At 49.4% G+C, this 25,515-nt stretch overlaps 1 protein-coding gene across 5 annotated transcripts in view; it reads left to right on the top strand.

The window, feature by feature from the left end:
- Positions 1–429: 429 nt before the first annotated feature.
- The window catches only part of LOC140715961 (serine/threonine-protein kinase A-Raf-like), a 77,349-nt gene continuing 52,263 nt past the window's right edge, over positions 430–25,515 (top strand). For 2 of the 5 annotated variants that reach the window (XM_073028571.1, XM_073028567.1), the window contains exons 1-5: positions 430–529; positions 8,158–8,240; positions 18,766–18,987; positions 20,046–20,149; positions 22,059–22,161. In XM_073028571.1, coding sequence (XP_072884672.1) covers positions 18,808–18,987; positions 20,046–20,149; positions 22,059–22,161 — 387 coding nt within the window. In that variant the 5' untranslated portion in view covers positions 430–529; positions 8,158–8,240; positions 18,766–18,807. Of the gene's footprint in view, positions 530–8,157; positions 8,241–18,741; positions 18,988–20,045; positions 20,150–22,058; positions 22,162–25,515 lie in introns of all 5 variants that reach the window. The other 3 variants (XM_073028569.1, XM_073028570.1, XM_073028568.1) reach the window with 3 other exon arrangements.

Below are 25,515 nucleotides of genomic sequence, written 5' to 3'. Positions count from 1 at the left end.
GCAGGAGGAATGCCTCCCGTGGTCTCCCCACGGTCCTCTCCGGACGGTGTGACAGCGCCGCACTCTCTCAGCGCTGCGCAGAAGTTGACCTCAAGCACTTGGAGCGGAGGCAGCGGCCTCTCCGCTGAAAGTTGCGTGCACGGCGCTGCAAATGCGGTCAGCCTGAGGTTCCCATTCAAGTCCGGGCACTTGCCCTCAACCTGGGGCACATCCGGATGCCTTGCAAAGCGAGGGTGGTTCCACCCGTGTGATTGACAGGCTCGTTCAACCCCACCCCCCACCACCACGACTTTCCCTGGAAGTGCGCAGGCGTATTGGCTGAAGCGACACAGCTGCTCCGACATATCGGGGCGGAAGGGCGAACGTCACCGCCCTCCCGGAGTGACGGCGGTAATGACCAATGGCGATGGCGAAGACCAAACGGAGGAGGCGGGGTCGAGGGGGCGCGTTGGCCGACAGCCAATGGGCGGGCGCGGGGGCGGGAGTCTCAGGCAGCCGACAGGAGAGCAAGATGGCGCCAGACGAGTAGGTGAGCGAAGAGGGAGGGGGAGAAGAGGAGTTCCAGGCCGGGGAGGGGTTGATGGGGCTGAACAGGGTCCGGGGCGGGGTGAAGGAGGTGAACAATGTATGGGCCGTGTTGAAGGGAGGCAAATAGGGTTCGGGCCGGGGTGAAGAAGATCTGGGTCGGGTTGTAGGAGATGAACAGGGTCCGGACTGAGGTGAAGGTGGTGAACAGTCTTCGGGCCATGTTGAAAGGGGTGAACAGGGTCCGGGCTGGGGTGAAAGAGATGAACTGGGACTAGGCTAGGGTGAAGGGGGTGAACAGGGTCCTTGTGGGATTGAAAGGGGAGAGCAGCATCTGGGCCAGGATGAAGGAGGCTGACAGTATCCGGGCCAGGTTGCTGGGGGTGTATAGGGTCCTTTGTGGGGGTGAACAGGGGTCTGGATGAGGGGTGATGGGGGTGAACAGGGTCCGTCCAGGTGAAGGAGGTGAACGGGATATGGGCTGTGGTGAATGGGTCCAGGGCAGCGTGAACCCCGTGGAGTCAACCTTGTGCAGTCAAAGGGTGTGAACAGGGTCCAGGCCAGGGTAAAGGGAGTGAGTGGGATCTGGGCTGAGGTAAAGGAGGTGAACAGGGTCCGGGGAAAAGAGAAGACTAGGAGATGGGTGCGGGTGGATGGAACAAGGCCTGGAAAGTTAAAAAAAAAGGGGGAGGTGTGGTCAGGACACAAGGCCCTGAAGGGGGGGTGGAGCAGGGAGAAGACTGTGGACAGGGCCCGGGCAGATGATGACGGGGGGTGGAGGAGAAAGGGCCCAGGGAGATAGGAAACAACGGGGGAACAGGTCCCAGGGAGAGTGGAGAAGACAAGGGACGAGGCTCGGTGTTGGGGTTGGGAGAAGACGGGATAGGATCCTGGAGAGGGAGATGGGGTGGAGAGGACAAGCCCTGAGGAGTGGGAGATGATCGGGGACAGGGTCTGGGGAGGGTGGTGTGGGGGTGGATGGGTGGGAGAGAAAGACAGGACCCTGGGACAATGGACGGTTAACGGCTGAGAAACAGGGTCCAGAGGGGAGGGAAGATCAGAGGAATGGAAGAGAATTTGAGGAAGGAGGGCGGAGGTAGGTAACTGATGGGAGAGGAGCAGGATGGTCAGTCAGCCACTGGGTCTGCCACTGTATAACACTTGGGTACAGTGCATGTCGGGATAGGTCTCTCATCTAATATGATCATATCTTATTTGTGTGGATGGATCTATTGTTGTATAACACTGGGGTACGGTACCGGTGGGGACGGGTCTGTCACTGTGTAACACTGGGGTACGTTACCGGTGGGGACGGGTCTGTCACTATATAACACTGGGGCACGGTACCCGTGGGGACTGGCCTGTCACTGTATAACACTGGGGCACGGTACCGGTGGGGACGGGTCTGTCACTGTATAACACTGGGGCACGGTACCGGTGGGGACTGGCCTGTCACTATATAACACTGGGGTACGGTACCGGTGGGGACGGGTCTGTCACTGTATAACACTGGGGCACGGTACCGGTGGGGACGGGTCTGTCACTGTATAACACTGGGGCACGGTACCGGTGGGGACTGGCCTGTCACTATATAACACTGGGGTACGGTACCGGTGGGGACGGGTCTGTCACTGTATTACACTGGGGTATGGTACCAGTGGGGACGGATCTCACTGTATAACACCGGGGTACAGTACTGGTGGAGACGTGTTTGTCACTGTGTAATACCAGGGTGCAGTATCAGTGGGGACGGGTTTGTCACTGTATAATGCCGGGGTATGGTACCGGTGGGGATGGCTCTGTTACTGTATTAACACTGGGGTATGGTACCAGTGGGGACTGGCCTGTCACTGAGTAAAACTGGGGGACGGGTCTGTCACTGTATAACACTGGGGCACGGTACCGGTGGGGACGGGTCTGTCACTATATAACACTGGGGCACGGTACCGGTGGGGACTGGCCTGTCACTGTGTAACACTGGGGTACGTTACCGGTGGGGACGGGTCTGTCACTATAACACTGGGGTACGTTACCAGTGGAGTGAAGCTTGAGATACAATGCAGTTGTGGATGGAACTGTTACTGTACAACACAGTGTTCTGTATGTGGATGGCTTCATGTTCCTTGGTGTCATTGCCTTTGCCGACCAAGGTAGTTGGCTGGTTGCAAATGTCACAGCAAAAATCTTGCCAAGGAGCTTCTTGTGAAAGTCAGGAGAACACAAACCAGTCCTCATCGAGTGGTCAGCGGTGGAAAAGTTGAGCAGCTTCAAGTTATGGACACCTCAGAAAATCTATCCTGAAGTCAGTGTATTAATGCAGTCACAAAGAAAACCCACCAGCTTCAATCGGAGTTTGAGTAGACTCGGTGTCCAGTGGAGCTCATTCTGACTGGTTGCATTCCCGCCTGCTGCAGAGACTCCAATACACTGGATCACAAGAGGCTGCAGAGGGTTGTAGACTCAACCAGTCCTATCATGGGCACAAGCCTTCCCACCATCAAGGGCATCTTCAGCAGATGGTGCCTCGAGAAAGTGACATCCATCACCCTGGACCCAGAGCACACTATCTTCACGTTCCCACCATCAGGGAGGAGATACAGGAGCCTGGAGATCCACGCTCAGTGATTCCATGGGCGTTAACACCTTGTTTCTCTTTGCGCTGGTCATTAATTTTTATAATGCGTAAAATGTCTTGTCTTTGCAATGTGCTGCTGCTGCAAGCCAACAATTTTCAGGTCATCATTCAGTGCTAATAAACCTCATTCTGGTCCAGAGCTCTCTTGCCTGACGCACACAAACGTGACCATTAAGAAGTCAGCATCAGCACTCTGCTTCCTCAGACGAAGATTCAGCGTATCATCGAGGAATCTGACAAACTTCAACAGATGTTCAGCGGAGGGCATTCTGTCTAGTTATGTCACAGCTTGGTCTGGGAACTCCAAAGCAAAGGATCAAAAGAGGCTATAAAACAATGGTGGGGCTCAGCCAGTTCTCCCCACCTTCCAGAGACATCTACTGGAGGCTATTTCTCTGGAAGACAACATCCATCGTCAGGGACTCCCCCAGCAACTCTACTCTCGTTGCTGCCGTAGGACTGGAAGGCAGGAAGGGTGCAAATCTGCTGGGGTTATCTGTTGCTGGGATTCCCAACCTCCTTTATGCCATGGACCATGGTGTTTGTGGGCCTTAGGTTGGGAGCTCCTGGTCTATTGTGTCCAGTGCTTCCAATGCGGGCTCCTCTACATTGGTGAGATCCGTCGTAAATTGGGGGGCTGCTTCGCAAGAGTGGGACTTTCCCGATGGCCAAACATTTTAATTTCAATTCCGACACCTGTTCCAACAATTCAGGCTCCTCTTGTGCCAAGAGGAGGTCACGCTCATGTGGAGGAGCAAACCTTATATTCTTCTGCGTAGCCTCCAACCTGATAGCACGAATATCAATCTCTGCTTCCATTTAAAGTATATTTTCCCTTCCCTTCCCTTCCCTTCTTCTATTCCACACTCTGGCCTCTTACCTCTAAGCACCTGCCTTTCACCTCCCCTGGATCCACTCCTCCTTCTCCTAAGGTCCACTCTCTTCTCCAATCCAATTCCTTCCTCTCCAGCCCTTCACCTTTTCTACCGATCTGGCACCTTCGAGCTATCCTCCTTCTCCTCTCCCTCACCTTTTTTTTATCCTGGTATCTTCACCACTCCCTTTCCAGTCCTGAAGAAGGGTCTCGGCGTAAATCGTCAACTGTTTCCATGGATGCTGAGTTCCTCCAGCAATTTGTACTGTACAGGAGCCTAAAGGCCCACACCTCAGCATTCTTCCTCACCAGCCTGGGGTTTTTTATTCCAACGGAAGCACCTTAACACTAGCTCGGACTACATTTTCCTCAAGTTGAACTGAAGTTATGTTCATGTTGTCTACATTACGTACAGTTAATGTTTATTTGTATCTGTCATATTTGTATTGTAGCTGTAAAAGCAAATTTTCATGCTATTTATAACCTAGGGGTATATACACCCTTGACAATAAACTTGAAGTTGCACTTGAAGCATGGTGCAGGTGGGAACAGGTCTGTAACCTCATAAAACTGGCGTACAATCCCAGGAGTGACGGGTCTCTAACTGTATAACGTTGGCGTACATACTGGTGGGGACAGGTCTGTCACTATAACACCAAGGTGCAGTATGTAGCTGTCACTGTGTAGCTTTGTAGTACAGTACTGGTATGGACGGGTCTATCATTGAAGAACACCGGGGTTACGGCATCGGTGGGGACGTGCCTGTCACTATATAACACTGGGGTACCGAAGAAGTGGGGTGAGACTGTCACCGTATAACACCGGGGTACAGTACAAGTACAGACAGGCCTGTCACTGTACAGCACTGGGGTACAGTACCAGTAAGGATGGTCTATCACTGTTTAATACTGGGGTACAACAGTCGGGATGGGTCTGTCAGTATATAACACCAGAGTACTGTACCAGTGGGGACGGGTATGTCACTGTATAACACCAGGTTACAGTTCGGTGGCCAGGTCTGTCACTGTATAACACCAGGCTACAGTACCAGTGGAGACTGGCCTGTCACTGTATAACATCGGGGTACACTACCAGTGGGGAGGGGTCTGTCATTGTAGAATACCGGAATACCCTGGTGTTTTACAACGACAGACAAATCCTCACCAGGACCACACCTCAGTATTGTCCTGTGACAGACTAGTCCCTCCAGGTAGCATAACCCAGCATTATACAGTGACGTACCCATTCCCACCAGAACTGTACCACAATGTTACCACTGGTGGGGACGGGTCTATGACTGTATAACACTGGGGTGCAGTAGCAGTGCAGATGGGAGTGTCACAGCACCTGAGGGGATGGGTTTGTCGGTGTGTAACACTGGGGTACACACAGATCTGTTACTGTATTCAACTGGGGTATGTTACAGATGGGGATGGGTCTGTCACTGTGTAACACCGGGGTACGGTACCGGTGGGGACGGGTCTGTCACTGTGTAACACCGGGGTACGGTACCAGTGGGGATGGGTCTGTCACTGTGTAACACCGGGGTACTGTACCGGTGGGGACGATATGGGGACAGGTCTGTCACTGTGTAACACCAGGGTATGGTACCAGTGGGGACAGGTCTGTCACTACATAACTCTGGGCTTCAGTACCACTGGGGACTGTTGCTCTGTGTAACACCGGAGTGCAGTTCTGTTATCATTCTGTAACACCAGGGTACAGTACTGTTAAGGGCCAGTCTGTCACTGTTTCACACCGGGCTACAAGTACAGTGGAGACTGGTCTGCTCTGCTGTTGTTTTGATATTGTTAACCCATCGCTTCTTATAAGCGTGTTATCTTTAGAGAGATCTGTTTTGTTTACTCTGGGGAATGACATTGGCCTAGGGATCTCTGGTTCTCAATCATGTTTGGCTATTACAACTGAGCAGTCACCTTCTCCTGCCCTGGACTCCTGCTGAGGGAGTTTTGTAAACACCGTCTGCACTCCATTACCATGGAGGAATGCCGTCCAACCAATCCCATCCTGTCTAGCTTCTCCGGAGGTTGACCTGCCCGTGATCTCACCTTGGCTCTCGGTTACATTTACCCGGCTGCGTTCAGGAATAATGTGCAGCTATATTTCATTGGTGCTTTCCAAGGCAGAGTGTGACTGACGTGTCTTAAATCAAGTCTGAGCTCCTGTAGTTACTCAGTGTTACAGAGGTGACGAGAAACTGTTCACACCTCTGTGCCTTGGGTGAGTGTTCAGTCGCATAATTCACACATCCTTTAGGGATATTAATTCAGTACCTTAGACTTGTTTTTACTTTTTGTTTTATTTTAGATTCAGGATTCCCCTTTTTTTGTCCTTTGCTTAAGAGTTGTGTCATTTAAACATTAAAAATCCTTAATTTAAAGAGCTGTGTTTGTTCTGGGAGAGTTGACAGAAAGAGAAAGAAAGAGAGAGTGTGTGTCTTTATAAATAACCCACCTCTAGAAGTGTGTGATGGGACAATATTGTGACATCTCCACTCTACATCTGACCTCAGGAGTATTATGGGATGGTATGAAGGGAGCTTCACTCTGTGTCTGATCCCGGGAGTTTGCGATGGGACGGTGTGGAGTGAGCTTCATTGTGTGTCTGACCCTGGCAATGTCTGATGGAACGGTGTGAAGAGGCCTTCAACCTTTGTCTGACCCCAGGAGTACGATGGGACGGTGTGGAGGGAGCTTCACTCTGTGTCTGACCCCAGGAGTGTGTGATGGGACGGTGTGGAGGGAGCTTCACTCTGTGTCTGACCCTGGGAGTGTGTGATGGGACGGTGTGGAGGGAGCTTCACTCTGTGTCTGACCCCGGGAGTGTGTGATGGGACGGTGTGGAGGGAGCTTCACTCTGTGTCTGACCCCGGGAGTGTGTGATGGGACGGTGTGGAGGGAGCTTCACTCTGTGTCTGACCCTGGGAGTGTGTGATGGGACGGTGTGGAGAGAGCTTCACTCTGTGTCTGACCCCGGGACTGTGTGATGGGACAGTGTGGAGGGAGCTTCACTCTGTGTCTGACCCCGGGAGTGTGTGATGGGACGGTGTGGAGGGAGCTTCACTCTGTGTCTGACCCCGGGAGAGTGTGATGGGACGGTGTGGAGGGAGCTTCACTCTGTGTCTGACCCCAGGAGTGTGTGATGAGACGGTGTGGACAGAGATTCACTCTGTGTCTGACCCCGGGAGTGTGTGATGGGACGGTGTGGATGGAGATTCACTCTGTGTCTGACCCTGGGAGTATGTGATGGGACGGTGTGGATGGAGATTCACTGTGTCTGACCCCGGGAGTGTGTGATGGGACGGTGTGGAGGGAGCTTCACTCTGTATCTGATTCCAGGTGTCTGTGATGGGGCAGTGTGGAAGGAGCTTCAGTTTGACTCCGACCTTGGGTGTGTGTGACACCACCAGGTTCAGGAACAGCTATTACTCCTCAACCATCAGGCTCTTGAACCAGAGGGGTAACTTCACTCGCCCCATCACTGAACTGTTTCCACAAACTATGGACTCACTTTCAAGGACTCTTCATCTCACATTGTTAATATTTATTACTTATTTATTTATTATTTATTTTTGTATTTGCAGAGTTTGTTGCCTTTTGCACACTGTTTCATTGATTCTATTATGGTTATTGGATTCATTGAGTAAACCCACAAGAGAATGAATCTTACAGTTGCATATGGCGACATGTTTATACTGAATTTACTTTAAACTTTGATGGGACGGTGCAGAGAGACCCTAAGTCTCTTTTCAACCCAACCTGATTTATTTGTTACAGATGACGTTTAATAGTACCAAAGTTACTCAGCATCCACACACCTCCCTCCCCAGCACCCTCTTCTATGTTGGGACCTCATCTATTGCAGTTTTGGTGTCCCTGAGTCTCTGTAGATCGTGGAGTGTTCTGTTGCGCTGGTTTCTAAGCCTTGAAGGCTTTGTCTTTCCCTCTACTATAAACTGTCCCAAAGCACATCAGTGGAACATTTCACCTCCTGCTTTGACCCCTTTCATGGAGCAGTGCAGGAAACCACCTGCATTTTACTACAGGTAAAATGGTGGGAGAGCCGATAACTGATTTAATCGTTTTTCTATTTGCCCTTCTAGTCGACACATCTGCCTCTGATGTGGTTGTCCTGAACATGTCAAAATGCCCAGGTTTCTGGAGTCAACAATTATAAGCCTCTGAGGTAAGTCATGATGGCCTTGAAATCCTGAATTGGTCCTAATCTAAACAGTTACGTGTGTGTGTCCCTCTCTCCCTCCCTCCCTCCATCTTCTTCCCCCCCCACTCCCTGCTTCCCCTCCTTGTACTTCAGCCTGTGACCAAGGGTGGACACGGGCATTTGAACAGGCTTTCAGATAGACTCATGATTATGAAGCTATGGTGCACAGGAGGAAGACATTTAGTCGACATTGTCGCCAGGATTGACACAATGCCATACACGGCAGTCCTCCAAGAGGGCCTCAGTCTTGTCGTGGTTTGGAGGCTCATGTGTCTCAATGATCGGAGGCCTATGTCGGCTGGAGTCAGAGCTTTATGCTTTGGCTCTTGGTAGGAACGCCCATTCTAAATAGGTCAAAGGGTGGAAGTCAGAATGGGAGCACTCCACTGGTCCACTGGGTTCGGGAGTTCAGCTCAGGGCTGACAACCTGGACCGATCAAAACAAAATTGTTACAGAAACAGCAGTGAATAATCCTTCTACATCTGTATGGTGAAGGACAGACAAGATATGGAGGATCTTCATTGCTGCCCTAAACTCCAGCGGTGTGACAGGCAGTAAGTAAGTAGAACCATAGAACACTACAGCGCAGAAAACAGCCATTCGGCCCTTCTGGTCTGTGCAGAAACTTTATTCCGCTAGTCCCATTGACCTGCACCCAGTCCATAACCCTCCAGACCTCTCCCATCCATGCATCTATCCAATTTATTCTTAAAACTTAAGAGTGAGCCCGCATTTACCACGTTCCACACTCCCATCTCTCTCTGAGTGAAGAAGCTCCCCTTAATGTTCCACCTAAACCTTTCTCCTTTCACCCTAAAGCCATGTCCTCTGGTATTTATCTCTCCTAATCTAAGTGGAAAGAGCCTATTCACATTTACTCTGTCTTTACCCCTCATAATTATGTAAACCTCTATCAAATCTCCCCTCATTCTTCTACTCTGCAAGGAATAAAGTCCTAACCTGGTCAATCTTTCCCCATAACTCAACTCCTGAAGACCCGGCAACATCCTAGTAAATCTTCTCTGCACTCTTTCAATCTTACTGATATCCTTCCTATAGTTAGGTGACCAGAATTGCTCACAATACTCCAAATTTGGCCTCACCAATATCTTATACAACCTCACCATAACATCCCAACTCCTATACTCAGTACTTTGATTTATGAATGCCAGGATACCAAAAGACTTCTTTCCAACCCTGTCTACCTGTGACACCACTTTCAGGGAATTATGTACCTGAACTCCCAGATCCCTTTGTTCCTCCGCACTCCTCAGTGCCCTACCATTTACTGTGTATGTCCTACCTTGATTTGTCCTTCCAAAATGAAACACCTCACACTTGTCTGCATTAAAATCCATCTGCCATTTTCTTGTCCATTTTTCCAGTTGGTCCAGATCCCTCTGCAAGCTTTGAAAGCCTTCCTCGCTGTCCACAACGCCTCCAATCAGTGTCATCAGCAAACTTGCTGATCCAATTTACCACATTATCATCTAGATCATTGATATAGACAACAAACAATAATGGTCCCAGCACAGATCCTTGAGGCACACCACTAGTCACAGGCCTCCAGTCTGAGAAGCAATCGTCCACTACTGCTCTCTGTCTTCTCCCACACAGCCAATTTTGAATCCAGTTTACAACCTCTTCATGGATATCTAGTCTCTTTACGTTCTGAACTAACCTCCCATTTGGGACCTTGTTAAAGGCCTTAATGAAGTCCATGTAGACAACATCCACAGCCTTTCCTTCATCTACTTTTTTGGTAACCTCCTCGAAAAACTCTACAAGATTCATTAAACACGATCTACCACGCACAAAGCCATGCTGACTATCCTTAATCGGCCCTTGGCTGTCCAAGTACTTGTATATCCGATCTTTCAGTACACCTTCCAATAATTTATCTGCTACTAATGTCAGGCTCTGTAATAACCAGGTTACTGTAATAACCTGGTTTATATTTGGAGCCTTTTTAAACAACGGAACAACATGAGCTACCCTCCAAACCTCCGGCACCCCACCCGTGGTGCCCATTTTAAATATTTCTGCCAGGGCCCCTGCAATTTCTACACGAGTCTCTCTCAAGGTCCGAGGAAATATATCAGGCCCGGGGAATTTATCTACCTTTATTAATTAACCTACTAACCAGTACGGTTTTTGACTGTGGGAGGAAACTGGAGCACCTGGAGGAAACCTGAGCATTCACAGGAAAAACAGACAGACGGCATCAGAATCAAAGTCCAGACTCCAACATGTGGATCAGTACTTGGAGCTATGATGTGGTGGCCATTACAGAGACTTGGATGGCTCAGGGACAAGAATGGTTACTTCAAGTGCCGGGTTTTAGATGTTTCAGAAAGGACATGGAGGGAGGCAAAAGAGATGGAGGCGTGGCACAGTTGATTAGAGATAGTGTCACGGCTGCAGAAAAGGTGGACGCCATGGAGGGATTGTCTACGGAGTCTCTGTGGGTGGAGGTTAGGAAAAGGAAGGGGTCAGTAAATTTACTGGGCGTTTTTTATAGACCGCCCAATAGTAACAGGGATATCAAGGAGCAGATAGGGAAACAGATCCTGGAAAGGTGTAATAATAACAGAGTTGTCATGATGGGATATTTTAATTTCCCAAATATTGATTGGCATCTCCCTAGAGCAAGGGGTTTAGATGGGGTGGAGTTTGTTAGGTGTGTTCAGGAAGGTTTTTTGACACAATATGTATATAAGCCTACAAGAGGAGAAACTCTTACTTGATTTGGGTTTGGAAAATGAACCTGGTCAAGTGTCAGATTTCGCAGTGGAAGAGCATTTTGGAGAAGTGATATTTCTATCTCCTTTACAATAGCATTGGAGAGAGATAGGACAAGTTAGAAAAGCATTTAATTGGAATAAGGGGAATTATGAGACTATCAGGCAGGAAATTGGAAGCTTAAATTGGGAACAGATGTTCTCAGGGAAAAGTATGGAAGAAATGTGACAAATGTTCAGGGGATATTTGTGTGAACTTCTGCATAGGTACGTTCCAATGAGACGGAAATTGCGGTAGGGTACAGGAACCATGGTGTACAAAGGTTGTTGTAAATCTAGTCAAGAAGAAAAGAAAAGCTTACAAAAGGTTCAGAGAGTTAGGTAATGTTAGAAATCTGGAAGATTATAAGGCTAACAGGAAGGAGCTTAAGAAGGAAAGTAGGAGAGCCAGAAGGGGCCATGAGAAGGCTTTGGCGGGCAGGATTAAGAAAACCCCAAGGTATTCTACAAGTTTGTGGAGCGAGAGGAAAAGATGTGAAAGAATAGGACCTATCAAGTGTGACAGTGGGAAAGTGTGCATGGAACCGGAGGAAATAGCAGAAGTACTTAATGAATACTTTACTTCAGTATTCACTATGGAAAAGGATCTTGGTGATTGCAGTGATGACTTTCAGCAGACTGAAAGCTTGAGCATGTAGATATTAAGAAAGAGGATGCACTGGAGCTTTTGGGAAGCATCAAGTTGGATAAGTCGCCGGGACCGAATGTGATGTACCCCAGGCTACTGTGGGAGGCAAGAGAGGAGATTGATGAGCCTCTGGCAATGATCTCTGCATCATCAATGGGGACGGGAGAGGTTACGGAGGATTGGAGGGTTGCGGATGTTGTTCCTTTATTCAAGAAAGGGAGTAGGGAAAGCCCAGGAAATTATAGACCAGTGAGTCTTACCTCAGTGGTTGGTAAGTTGATGGAGGAGATCCTGAGAGGCAGGATTTGTGAACGTTTTGAGAGGTATAATATGATAAGGAATAGTCAGCATGGCTTTGTCAAGGGCAGGTCATGCCTGACGAGACTGATTCAATTTTTTTGAGGATGTGACTAAACACATTGATGAAGGAAGAGCAGTAGATGTAGTGTATATGGATTTCAGCAAGGCTTTTCATAAGGTACCCCATGCAAGGCTTATTGAGAAAGTAAGGAGGCATGGGATCCAAGGGGACATTGCTTTGTGGATCCAGAACTGGCTTGCCCACAGAAGGCAAAGAGTGGTTGTAGATGGGTCATATTCTGCATAGAGGTTGGTGACCAGTGGGGTGCCTCAGGGATCTCTTCTGAGACCCTTACTCTTCTTGATTTTTATAAATGACCTGAATGAGGAAGTGGAGGGATGGGTTTGTAAGTTTGCTGATGACACAAAGGTTGGAGGTGTTGTGGATAGTGTGGAGGGCTGTCAGGGGTTACAGCGGGACATTGATAGGTTGCAAAACTGGGCTGAGAAGTGGCAGATGGAGTTCAACCCAGATAAGTGTGAAGTGGTTCATTTTGGTAGGTCAAATATGATACCAGAATGTAGTATTAATGGTAAGACTCTTGGTAGTGTGGAGGATCAGAGGGATCTTGGGGTCTGAGTCCATAGGACACTCAAAACAGCTGTGCAGATTGACCCTGTGGTTAAGAAGGCATACGGTGCATTGGCCTTCATCAATTGTGGAATTGAATTCAGGAGCCGAGAGGTAATGTTGCAGCTATGTAGGACCCTGGTCAGACCCCACTTGGAGTACTGTGCTCAGTTCTGGTTGCCTCACTACAAGAAGGATGTGGAAACCATAGAAAGGGTGCAGAGGAGATTTACAAGGATGTTGCCTGGATTGGGGAGCATGCCTTATGAAAACAGGTTGAGTGAACTCAGCCTTTTCTCCTTCGAGCAACGGAAGATGAGAGATGACCTGATAGAGCTGTATAAGATGATGAGAGGCATTAATCGATAATCAGAGGCTTTTTCCCAGGGCTGAAATGGTTGCCACAAGAGGACACAGGTTTAAGGTGCTGGGGAGTAGGTACAGAGGAGATGTCAGGGGTAAGTTTTTTACGCAGACAGTGGTGAGTGCGTGGAATGGGCTGCCGTCAACCGTGGTGGGGGCGGATACGATAGGGTCTTTTAAGAGACTTTTGGATAGGTACATGGAGCTTAGAAAAATAGAGGGCTATGGGTAAGCCTAGTAATTTCTAGGGTAGGGACGTATTCGGCACAACTTCGTGGCGAAGGGCCTGTATTGTGCTGTAGGTTTTCTATGTTTCTATGTTACCCTGAGCTATAATAGCGTCATGCTAACCACTACGCTACCTTGGCACCCCCGCAAAAAAACTGATACAGTATATACCCTGCAGAACCACTATCTCCGGGCTTTATCAGAATCAGATTTATGGTCACGGACATAAGCTGTGATTCGCTTCTTTCATTGTGTGGCAGCAGTACAGTGCAGGATCAGCAAATTACTAGAAGTCACAATAAATATCACTGGATAACAACTTTTTTCAGAAGTGTTGCTTCCTCAGAATTTTTTATTTATGTGAGACCACTTGAAGCTGAACACAAATATAATTTCAGACTACTTACGTCATGTAGGAATTGAAGAAACAAGAAATTAACTTTTATTAATATGCGTTTAATTGCACAAAGGTGCTAACCCTTTGCAATAGTTCAACTAAGTTTAAAATGTTCTGTTGGTGATTTTTGTTTGGACTCGGTGTCTGAGCCCTCTTACGTGTTGAACAATAATCAGGCAACATTGGTGGGTTCCAGTTGCCCTGATCCGCAATGGCCTGGTGAAACCTTTCACCCTGCTCGTCACCGACAGCACCAAGATTTGCAGGGAAGAAGTCTAAGTGGGAATGCAGGAAATGAATCTTTAGTGACACGTTGCACTTCATGGTTTTGTATGCTTGAAGCCTGTTGTCAACCAGCTGCACGTAGTTTGGTGCTCTGTAGTTGCCAAGAAAACTTTCAACAGCATCCTTAAATGTCTTCCACGCTATTTTCTTCGGCCCTACTAGTAATTCTTCGAATTGCCTGTCATTGATGAACCGCTTGATTTGTAGACCAACAAAAATGCCTTCCTTAATATTGGCATCAGTTATTCAGACTTGAGTTATCAATTGGAGTAACAAATACAGGTGATTTTTAAACAATGATGCATGATGAGGAAATTTCATGGTGACTTTCATGATCAACAGCCCAAAATCCATAAGGTATACCCAAAAGTATTCAGGAAGCAAAATCTTTGTTGTCCAAGTGCAATAAGTAAGTTCATGAGTTCATGGACCATTCAGAAATCTGATGGAGGAGGGCCAGAAGCTGTTCCTAATACATTGTATGGGTCCTCGGGCTTCTGTACTTCCTCCCAGGTAGTAGTTATAAAGAGGGGGCATGTCCTGCAGGTGAGGATCCCTCATAAAGGATATAGCATTGACACACTGTCTTTTGAATATGTTGTCGATGTCAGGAAGGGGACCACAACCTTGCCTTGGTTTGGAGGCTTGCGTGCTGTGCTGGCTGGAGTCAGGGCTTTATGCTTTGTGTCTTGGTAGGGTCACCCATGCCAAACAGGTCAAAGCGTGGAGGACAGACTAAGAGTGGTCCACCTGTCCTCTGGGTTTGGGAGATCAACTGAGGGCTAACAACCCAGACTGGTCAAATGGAAGTGTCACAGAAACAGCAATGAGGAGTCTGAATACAATGGTATTCCTGAGTCTCCATGTGGGACTTGCGTAGTGAAAACTGAGAGGGAGCCAGTACGATGAGAGAAGCCCTGAAGACCACCGGACAGAGATGGAGAACCTGTATTGCTGCTCTAAAACACCAGCGGCGTAACAGGCAGTTAAAAACAGGATCCACTCCAGTGCCGTACTGCCCTGTGTTAGAGCTGAGAGGGAAAGATGGGGCAGATGACGTGTTGCAACTGCAGTGTGTGGTAGTTAGTGACACTCAGGGGTGGGAGAGGGCGTTCTCAGCTGCAAATCTACCCCTGGACGGGGGATGGGGGCATCACTTCCTGTGGTTCAGACGGTCTCGTCCAGCAAATCATGAGAGGCCATTCAGCTTATCGAGTTTCTGGTAACTCACACCCCTCATTAATTTTCATCCATAACCTTACTCTTTCCCCACTGTGAGATAATGCTGCAGTGTAGGTACTCTGTGTATGTTCTACAGCACGGGAACAGGCCTTTCGGCCCATCCTGTCTGTGCTGAACGCAATGCTGCATTAAAGACCTCCCTGCGTGTGGTCTTTCGCTCCATAAGACATAGGAGCAGAATTAGGCTTTTCGGCCCATTGGTTCTCTTCTGCCGTTCCTTCATGGCTGGTTTATTATCTCCCTCAACTCCATTCACCTGCCTTCTCCCTGAAACTTCTGACGGTGGCAGGTGACATGTGTTTGAAAGCCAGTGACAGTCAGGAGGGATTGCCAGCTGCCAGTCTATCCCGGATCGTGGATGGGGGCAGCGTTTCCAGCAGATGAGACTGCTGTGTCCAGTAAGTTGTGGGAGTCCATTTGCCCTGTTGAGTATCTGCTAGCTCACGTTCCTCACTATCTGTCATCTAGAACCTTATTCTCTCCCCACAGGTTTGTACATTCTCCTTACATAGGTTTCCTCCGGGTGCCCTGGTTTCCTCCCACATTCCACGGACATGTGGTTAGGGTGAGAGGGTTGTGGGATACCATGTTGGCACTGGAAGCAGGATGACACTTGCAGACTGCCCAGCCCAATCCTTGATGATTTGATTCAATGCAAACCACACATTGGGCTGTATACTTTGATGTACGTCCAACAAATAAAGCTAATCTTCAATATTCCAAGTGTGGAGCCACTGAAGTTTTATATATCTGCTATACGGACTCCTGAATCCATGCTCCGACGTATGATGGGATCGCTGTACGCTGCACTGTGCTGCATACAGACCACAGGCATAACTGTGCGTTGTGTGTGTACAGACAGGGCTCACTGTAACTGTACTGCATTTGCAGATGGATCACTGTAACTGCACCGTGTGTACAGACGGGTCACTGTAACTACACTGTGCACGCAAACAAGTCACTAATGACATTGTGTGTGCTGACAGTGGTCGCTGTAACCACACTGTGTGCGCAGATAGGTGTAATGACACTGTATGTACAGACGGGTTCACTGTAACTACTGTGTGTACAAGCAGGGGTGACTAACTGCATTGTGTTGTATGCAAACAGGTTCACTGTAACGACACTGTGTGTACAGACAGGGGTCACTGTAATGACATTGTGTGTACAGACGGGTCACTGTAACTGCACTGTGTGCAGACGGGTTGCTGTAATGACACTGTGTACAGACAGAGGTCGCTGTAACTGCACCGTGTGCAGACAGGGGTCACTGTAACTGTACTGTGTACAGACAGGGTTCACTATAACTGCACCGTGTGCAGACAGGGATCACTGTAATGACATTGTGTGTACAGACAGGGGTCGCTGTAACGACACTGTGTACAGACAGGAGTCACTGTAACTGCACTGTGTGTACAGGCAGGGGTGACTAACTGCATTGTGTTGTGTGCAAACAGGTTCACTGTAATGACACTGTGTGTACAGACGGGTCACTGTAATGACATTGTGTGTACAGACAGGGGTCACTGTAACTGCACTGTGTACAGACAGGGTTCACTGTAACTGTACTGTGTACAGACAGGGTTCACTGTAACGACACTGTGTACAGACAGGGTTCACTGTAATGACACTGTGTGTACAGACCGGGGTCACTGTGTTGTATGCAGACAGAGATCAGTATATCCTACACCATGCCATGCTCTGTGTAAACACAGTTCATTCGCCCACCAGTTCATATTTGGTTACCCAGTACAGAGGGATGATGCAAGGAGACAGGATGATATCAGAATCAGATTTATTATCACCGGCATGTGACATGAAATTTGTTAACTTAGCCTGTACGCCTGCACTTGAGGCTGACCTAGATACCTGTCTGTGTCCTGGAGGCAGGTAGTACAGAGCTCTATCCGGGCCGACTGCCTGGCTATGTTCTGGTGTTACGTCCATGCCAGGAGAGGGAACATGCGGTCTCCATACGTATCATGGAGGTTTTCCGGAACCTTTGGGCAACATAGGGCATAATCATCCAAGATCACGATGGGAACATTTTAATTTTGTCTCGTTTTAGTCACTGTTATTGGGTCTGGTTTTTGTAGTATTGTAAAGTTGCAATAAATGTATTTTTGTAAAGAAAAGGGCTAGGTTAGCCGCTGCGGAGACGTGTGTTGCGACAGCGGCCCTCATGCACAGCTCTGTGTTCTGCTGGCCAGCGTCATTGTTCAGTAAGCCAGGTATCGTAAAGGTCAAGAGGTCTCACCTTCCCCAACATGCTTGGAATCACCGACGGCGATCATCCCCTGACCTCCCTCTGCCTGCAGTTCTCAGGTGCTCTGAGCGCCTGGCCTGCCCCATGGAGCCGTTACAGCCCCAGCCAGTGTCCTCAGCACTGTCCAGCACTTCCTGCATTGAGCAAGTTCACACGCAGACATTTCCTGTGGGTGGATCGGCTGGGAGGGTGATCGCCTGTGTTTGCTCAGCCTGTTCTGACCTTAGCTCCCCGGACCCTGAGAACAGGGAACGTGGAATAGGGCCTACTTTACCTATGCTGTTCACAATGTGAAACCTCTTCTCCTTGCACCTGTTCCATCTCTCTCCATTCCCTGGACATTCATGAATCTGTCTAGTGACCCCTTAAACACCTTTATTGTATCTGCAACCATCACCATCTCTAGCAGGACACCCGGCTCTGTGTAAAACAAAAAATAAATTCTCCCCCCACGCATTTCCTTTGAACTACATCCTCTCACTTTAAACCCATATTATCTGGTATTTGACATGACCATACAGGGGAAAGAAAACACAGTCTGCTTTATCTACATCTCATGTAGTATTGTGATCCTCTATCAGGACTCCCCTCAGTCTCTGCCGCTCCAGAAAAAGCAGCTCAAGTTTGAGCAACCCCTCCTTATTGATCCAGGCAGCATCCTGGTGACCCTCTGCAATGCCTCCAGAACACTCCACACTCCCTCACCCTTCCCTTCGATCCTGGCCCAAACCTCTGTGGTCATCCCCCACGCCCTTCCCCACTCGTCTCCTCTCCCTCCCCCGCATGTCCCCTCCCACTGCCCTACCACCCCTCTCCTCACCCCACCCTCCCCCACCCCTCTCCTTCCCCTTGCCCTTCCCTTCTTGAGGGGAAATGGAGAGTATGGGTCAGTATTGAAAAGATGGACCAAACGCCTGCTTCTGTACTGTAATTCTCGATGATTATAAAGGAAACGGGACAGAAATGGGTCAGTATGGACTAGATGGAAGGGTTTGCTTCTGTGCTATATTGCTCTATGACTTAATGGAAATAGGATGGGTGTGGGTTAGCATGGACTAGATGGACCAAAGGGCCTGTTTCTATGCTGTATAATAGAAATGGGATTGCTGCGGGTCAACATGGACTAGACTGGTTAAGCGGTCTGTTTCTTTGCCGTATTGCTCTGTGACGGGTCAAATGGGATGAGTGTGGGTCATTTTGAACAGGATGGACCAAGCTGCCTGTGTCTATGCTATAATTCTCTGGAATGTGGGCAAACGTTTGGGTCCGTGATGACTTGATGGGCTGAAGAGACTACTTACACGTTGTACATCTCTCTGACAGTGGACATCTCCCTCCCACCCACAGCAGGTGCCTCTCGGGTGAGCGGACCGTTTACACCGCCCCGGGATGAAGCGGGTCTCGGCCTCCTCGCCCTCACTCAGCAATGGCTTTGGCCTGACACCGGGGGGCGGGCCCAGCCCTGGGGCCGAGCAGACCCACGACCACTGCCATCAGGGCTCCCCGCGCGAGATGCACAGGGCATCCGCCACCGTCCGCGTCTACCTGCCCAACAAGCAGCGCACTGTGGTGAGTCGTCCCCAGGGAATGGTGGTTTGGGTTCTGGGGGTTACTGGGAACCACGGGAGAGAAGGAGGAAAAACAGTTTCAACCTTGGGCCACTGTAGAGACAGACGTTCACTCCAAGCATGTGTGTGGTGGCCGCCTGTATCACATCATGCTCCCAGACTCAGACAGGGGGTGAAGTCCCCTCCACACCATCCCATCACACACTCCCGGGGTCAGACACAGAGTGAAACTCCCTCCACACTGTCCCATCACACACTCCCGGGGTCAGACACAGAGTGAAACTCCCTCCACACCGTCCCATCACACACTCCTGGGGTCAGACACAGAGTGAAACTCCCACCACACCGTCCCATCACACACTCCTGGGGTCAGACACAGAGTGAAACTCCCTCCACACCGTCCCATCACACACTCCCGGGGTCAGACACAGAGTGAAACTCCCTCCACACCGTCCCATTACACACTCCCGGGGTCAGACACAGAGTGAAGCTCCCACCACACCATCCCATCACACACTCCTGGGGTCAGACACAGAGTGAAGCTCCCTCCACACTATCCCATCACACACTCCCGGGGTCAGACACAGAATGAAGCTCCCTCCACACCGTCCCATCACACACTCCCGGGGTCAGACACAGAGTGAAGCTCCCTCCACACTATCCCATCACACACTCCCGGGGTCAGACACAGAGTGAAGCTCCCCCCACACCGTCCCATCACACACTCCCGGGGTCAGACACAGAGTGAAGCTCCCTCCACACCGTCCCATCACACACTCCCGGGGTCAGACACAGAGTGAAGCTCCCTCCACACCGTCCCATCACACACACTCGTGGTCAGACACAGAGTGAAGTTCCCTTCACACCGTCCCATCACACACTCCCGGGGTCAGACACAGAGTGAAGCTCCCTCCACACTATCCCATCACACACTCCCGGGGTCAGACACAGAGTGAAGCTCCCCCCACACCGTCCCATCACACACTCCCGGGGTAGTGCCCTGCCTGCCCTGCCATGTAGAAGTATTTGTCAAGCTTTGCTCATGTTACGTTTTGACAGGTAAACGTGCGTGCGGGGATGACAGTGTACGACAGCCTGGACAAGGCACTCAAAGTGCGCGGACTGTCACAGAAGTGTTGCGCAGTCTACAGATTTATTGATGGGTAAGTCAGTCATGAGTTCCCCTTCCCCCTCGAGGGATTGGAAATTTGTGTTGTGCACAGTGTGGTGAACGAATGGCTGTGGGTGTGTGTGGGGTGGGGGGAGGGAGGGAGGGACACACACAGCACCGTGTGTTTTGTGCTTAAATACACAAATTTACTGCTGATCTATTGGACTGTAGGATTTGTAGCTAATTAGGAAGGTTGTCAAAACGATAAAGGTTGATGAAGGAAAAGCGGTGGATGTTGTCTACATGGACTTTAGCAAGGCCTTTGACAAGGTTCCACATGGCAGCTGGTCATGGAGGTTCAGTCGCTCACTGTTCAGGAGAGATTCGCCACGGGAGATCTTCATTCCTTGGAATATAGGAGAATGATTGCTAAGATTGAAAGGCTTATCATATGAAGTGTGTTTGATGGCTCTGGGCCTCCACTCGCTGGAATTCAGAAAAATGGGGTAACTTAATTGAAACCTATCGAATGTTGAAGGCCTCAGTAGAATGGATGTGGAGAGGGTGTTTCCTATGGAGGGAGAGTCTAAGACCAGAGGACGCAACCTCATAATAGTGGGGTGTCCTTTCGGAACGGAGAGTGGGAGGAATTTCTTAAGCCAGAGAGTGGTGAATCTGTGGAATTCATTGCCACAGGCAGCTGTGGAGGCCAAGTTATTGGGTATATTAAGGCAGAGATTGACAGATTCCTGATTAGTCAGGGCATGAAGGGGTACGGGGAGAAGGCAGGAGATTGGGGCTGAGAGGAAAATTGGATCAGCCATGACGAAATGGCGGAGCAGACTCGATGGGCCAAATGGCCTAATTCTGCTCCTATATCTTACAGTCTTATGATCAGCGCATTTAGAGAGATATTTAAAAATGTTAAGAGGCTTTGGAAAGGGGATGGTAACAGTCTTTTCCCTGAGGTAGGAGAATCCATAACTGCAGCCGATAGGCTTACAGTGAGAGGGGGAAGATTTAAGGGAACCCAGAGGCCAATTGCTTCACCCAGGCAGTGGTGGGTCTGGAGGCCTGTGACCTGTGGTGTGCCGCAGGGATCATTGCTGGATCGGTTGTTGTTTGTCGTCTGTATCAATGATCTGGGTGATAACGTGGTAAGCTGGATCAGTAAATTTGCAGACGGCACCAAGATTGGCGTACTGGAGAGCAAGGAAGACTATCAGAGCTTGCAGCTGGAAAATCGGCCTGAAAAATGGCAGATGAAATTTAGTGCAGACAAATGTGAGGTGTTGCACATTGGGAGGACAAACCAGGGACAAACTTAATAGGTTGAGCAATAGGGCAGTGAAGAGTACAGCAGGACAGAGGATTCTAGGAATACAGATCCACTATTCCTTGAAAGTGGTGTCACAGGGAGATAAGGTTGTAAAGAGAGCTGTTGGCACATTGGGCTTCATAGATCAAAGTACTGAGTACAGAAGTTGGGATATTATGTTGAAGTTGTATAAGTTGATAAGGCCTAATTTGGAGTATTGTGCGCAGATTTGGTCGCCTACTTTCAGGAAAGATGTGAATAAGGTTGAAAGAGTACAGAGGAAATTTACAAGGATGTTGCCAGGACTCGAGGACCTGAGTTATAGGGAAAGGTTGAATAGATTAGGACTTTACTCCCTGGAGCGTAGGAGAATGAGGGGAGATTTGATCGAGGTATATAAAGAATTCTGAGGGGTAAATGCAAGCAGGCTTTTTCCACTGAGGTTCGGTGGGACTACAACCAGAGGTCATGGGTTAAGGGTAAAAGGTGAAGTATTTCAGGAGAAGCTGAGGGGGATCTTCTGCACTCAGAGGGCAGTGCGAGTGTGGAACAAGCTGCCAGTGGAAGTGGTGGATGTGTGACACGCAGGCTGTGCTGTCTGGTCACTGACCTCTGTCTCTCTGCTCTCTCACCCCTATCCCAGCCACAAGAAGCTGACGGACTGGGCAACGGACATCACGCCCCTGGTGGGTGAAGAGCTGATGGTAGAGGTGCTGGACGAGGTGCCACTGTCGATGCACAACTTCGTAAGTCCCGACCTGAGACTTGTCCTGTGGGGGTTTCAGTAAGGCAAGGGTTAAAGACAATGAACAGGCAAGGATAAGTGTGGGCAGTGTGTAATCACCCCAGACGAGTCGGGTGTCTGAAGTGAGAACTTCCTCTAAAAGCTTTTTGAAGAATATAGAGTTCTCTACAGTATCTGGAGCTCCCGATGTGGCCTCCTCTACATTGGTGAAACCCGCAGTAAATTGGGGGACTGCTTGTCAAGCACCTTCGCCGAGAGCGGAACTTCCCACTGACCAACCATTTTATATTCCTAGCCCCTTTCCCATTCTGACGTCGTCTTTTGACACAATGAGCCCACTGTCAGGGTGGAGAAGTGAACTCCTCATATTCTGTCAGAGTAGTCTCCAACCTGATGGCATGAACATTGATTTCTCCTGGTTTAAAAAAAATCCTTCCCTCTTCCCTCTTTTTCTATTCTCCACTCTGGCCTCTTACCTCTTCTCGCCTGCCTATCACCTTCCCTTGATACCCCCCCCCCCTTCCTTTTCTTCTATGGTCTACTCTCCTCTCCTATCAGATTCCTCCATTCGCAGTCCTTTACCGTTCCCAGCCACCTAGTTTCAACCAATCACCTTGCAGCTGGCTGCACCTTTTTATTCTAGACCCTCTTCCAGTGCTGAAGAAGGGTCTCAGCCCAGAATGTTGGCTGTTTATTCATTTCCATAGTTGCTGCCTGACCTGCTGAGTTCTTCCAGCATTTTGTGTGTGTGTGTGTGTGTTACTCTTGACGAACATACTGGGGGTGCTGGAGACAGATGAGATAGGAATAATGGAAGGATGTGAAATGCACCCAACAACTGAGGGACAATTGTTTTATGAATTTCAGAGTATCGTCGGTCGTCAAACTGTAGTTTCTGTGGACTTTTAACACCTGTATTGTGAATGGTGATTGATCCTGTAAGAAAGGGATTCAAACATGCACAGACATAGAGTCGTAGAAAAGTACAGCACAGAAGCAGGTCACTCGGCCCATCCAGTCTGTGCCAAACCATTTATACTCCCTGCTCCCATCGACCTGCCCTGGGACTACAGCCTTCCATATCCCTACCATTCATGTACATATCCAAGCTTTTCTTAAACGTTGAAATCGAGCTCGCATGCATCCCTTGTGCTGTCAGCTCAGTCCACACTCTCGTGACCTTCTGTGAAGAATTTTTCCCTCGTTCTCCTTAAATTTTTCACCTTTCACCCTTAACCCATGACCTCTGGTTGTAGTCCCACCCAAACTCTGGAAAAAGCCTGCTTACATTTACTCTATCTAGAACCTTCATATTTTGTATATTCCTATCAAATCTTTCAATCTTCTACATTCCAAGGAATAAAGTTCTAACCTATTTAATCTTTCCTTATAACTCAGGTCCTCCAGACCGAGCAACATTCTTATAAATTTTCTCTTCACTCTTTCAACCTTGTTTACATCTTTCCTGTATGTAGGTCTCCAAAGCCGGCACAATACTTCAAATTAGACCTCACCAACGTCTGAAACAATTTCAACATAACATCCCATCTCCTGTACTCAGTACGTTGATTTATAATTGCCAATGTGCCAAAAGCTATCTAGCTATTTAACCCTATCTAACTGTAATGCCAATTATGGACCTGTATTTCCAGAGTCTCTTGTTCTACTGCACTCCTCAGTGCCCTACGTTCACTGTGTAAGACCTACCTGGCTTGTCATACCAAAATGCAATACCTTATCACTGTCCCACTCTCCCTACCCTTAATACCCTCCTCCTACCTACCCCCACCCCCTCCCCCTTACCCCCACTGTCTCTCCCCTTCCCCCTCACCTCCTCCATTCTCCTCCCTCTCCCCTCCCTCCCTCTCCTCCCCCTCTCCTCTCCCTCTCTCCCCCTCTCCTCTCCCTCTCTCCCCCTCTCCTCCTCCCCTCTCCTCTCCTCTCCACTCACCCCTCCCCTCTCCACTCACCCCTTCCCCTCTCCTCTTCACTCACCCCTTCTCTGTCCCCTCACCCTCTCCCCCTCATCCTCTCTCACTCTCCCTCCCTCCCTCCCTCTCTCTCCCTGACAGGTGACAGTGGTGCTAAATCAATCTCTCTCTCACTCTCTCTCTCACTCACTCACTCTCTCACTCTCACACTCACTATCTCTCCCTCACTCTCACTATCTCTCCCTCACTCACTCTCTCTCTCCCTCACCCTCACTCACTCTCTCTCTTCCTCACTCACTCTCTCTCTTCCTCACTCACTCTCTCTCACTCTCACTCACTCTCTCTCCCTCACTCACTCTCTCTCTCTCCCTCACACTCTCTCTCTCTCCCTCACTCACTCTCTCTCTCACTCTCTCTCTCCCACACACTCTCTCTCTCCCACACTCACTCTCTCTCTCACTCTCTCACTCTCTCTCTCACTCTCTCTCTCCCTCACTCACACTCTCTCTCTCCCTCACTCACACTCTCTCTCTCCCTCACTCACACTCTCTCTCCCTCACTCACACTCTCTCTCTCCCTCACTCACACTCTGTCTCTCCCTCACTCACACTCTGTCTCTCCCTCACTCACACTCTCTCTCTCCCTCACTCACACTCTCTCTCTCCCTCACTCACTCTCTCTCTCTCCCTCACTCACACACTCTCTCCCTCACTCACACACTCTCTCCCTCACTCACACTCTCTCTCTCCCTCACTCACACTCTCTCTCTCCCTCACTCACACTCTCTCTCTCCCTCACTCACACTCTGTCTCTCCCTCACTCACACTCTCTCCCTCACTCACACTCTCTCTCTCCCTCACTCACACTCTGTCTCTCCCTCACTCACACTCTGTCTCTCCCTCACTCACACTCTCTCTCTCTCCCTCACTCACTCTGTCTCTCCCTCACTCACACTGTCTCTCCCTCACTCACACTCTCTCTCTCCCTCACTCACACTCTCTCTCTCCCTCACTCACACTCTCTCTCTCCCTCACTCACTCTCTCTCTCCCTCTCTCACTCTCTCTCTCCCTCTCTCACTCTCTCTCTCCCTCACTCACACTCTCTCTCTCCCTCACTCACACTCTGTCTCTCCCTCACTCACACTCTCTCTCTCCCTCACTCACACTCACTCACTCCCTCTCTCACTCTCTCTCTCCCTCACTCACACTCTCTCTCTCCCTCACTCACACTCTCTCTCTCCCTCACTCACACTCTCTCTCTCCCTCACTCACACTCACTCACTCCCTCTCTCACTCTCTCTCTCTCCCTCACTCACTCTCTCTCTCCCTCACTCACACTCTCTCTCTCCCTCACACACTCTCTCTCTCCCTCACTCACTCTGTCTCTCCCTCTCTCACTCTCTCTCTCCCTCACTCACACTCTC

Source organism: Hemitrygon akajei, chromosome 24 (assembly GCF_048418815.1).
Source record: "Hemitrygon akajei chromosome 24, sHemAka1.3, whole genome shotgun sequence".
NCBI classification, from domain to species: domain Eukaryota; kingdom Metazoa; phylum Chordata; class Chondrichthyes; order Myliobatiformes; family Dasyatidae; genus Hemitrygon; species Hemitrygon akajei.
Note: the sequence above shows the minus strand (reverse complement) of the source record. Positions and strands in the feature narration are given on the sequence as shown.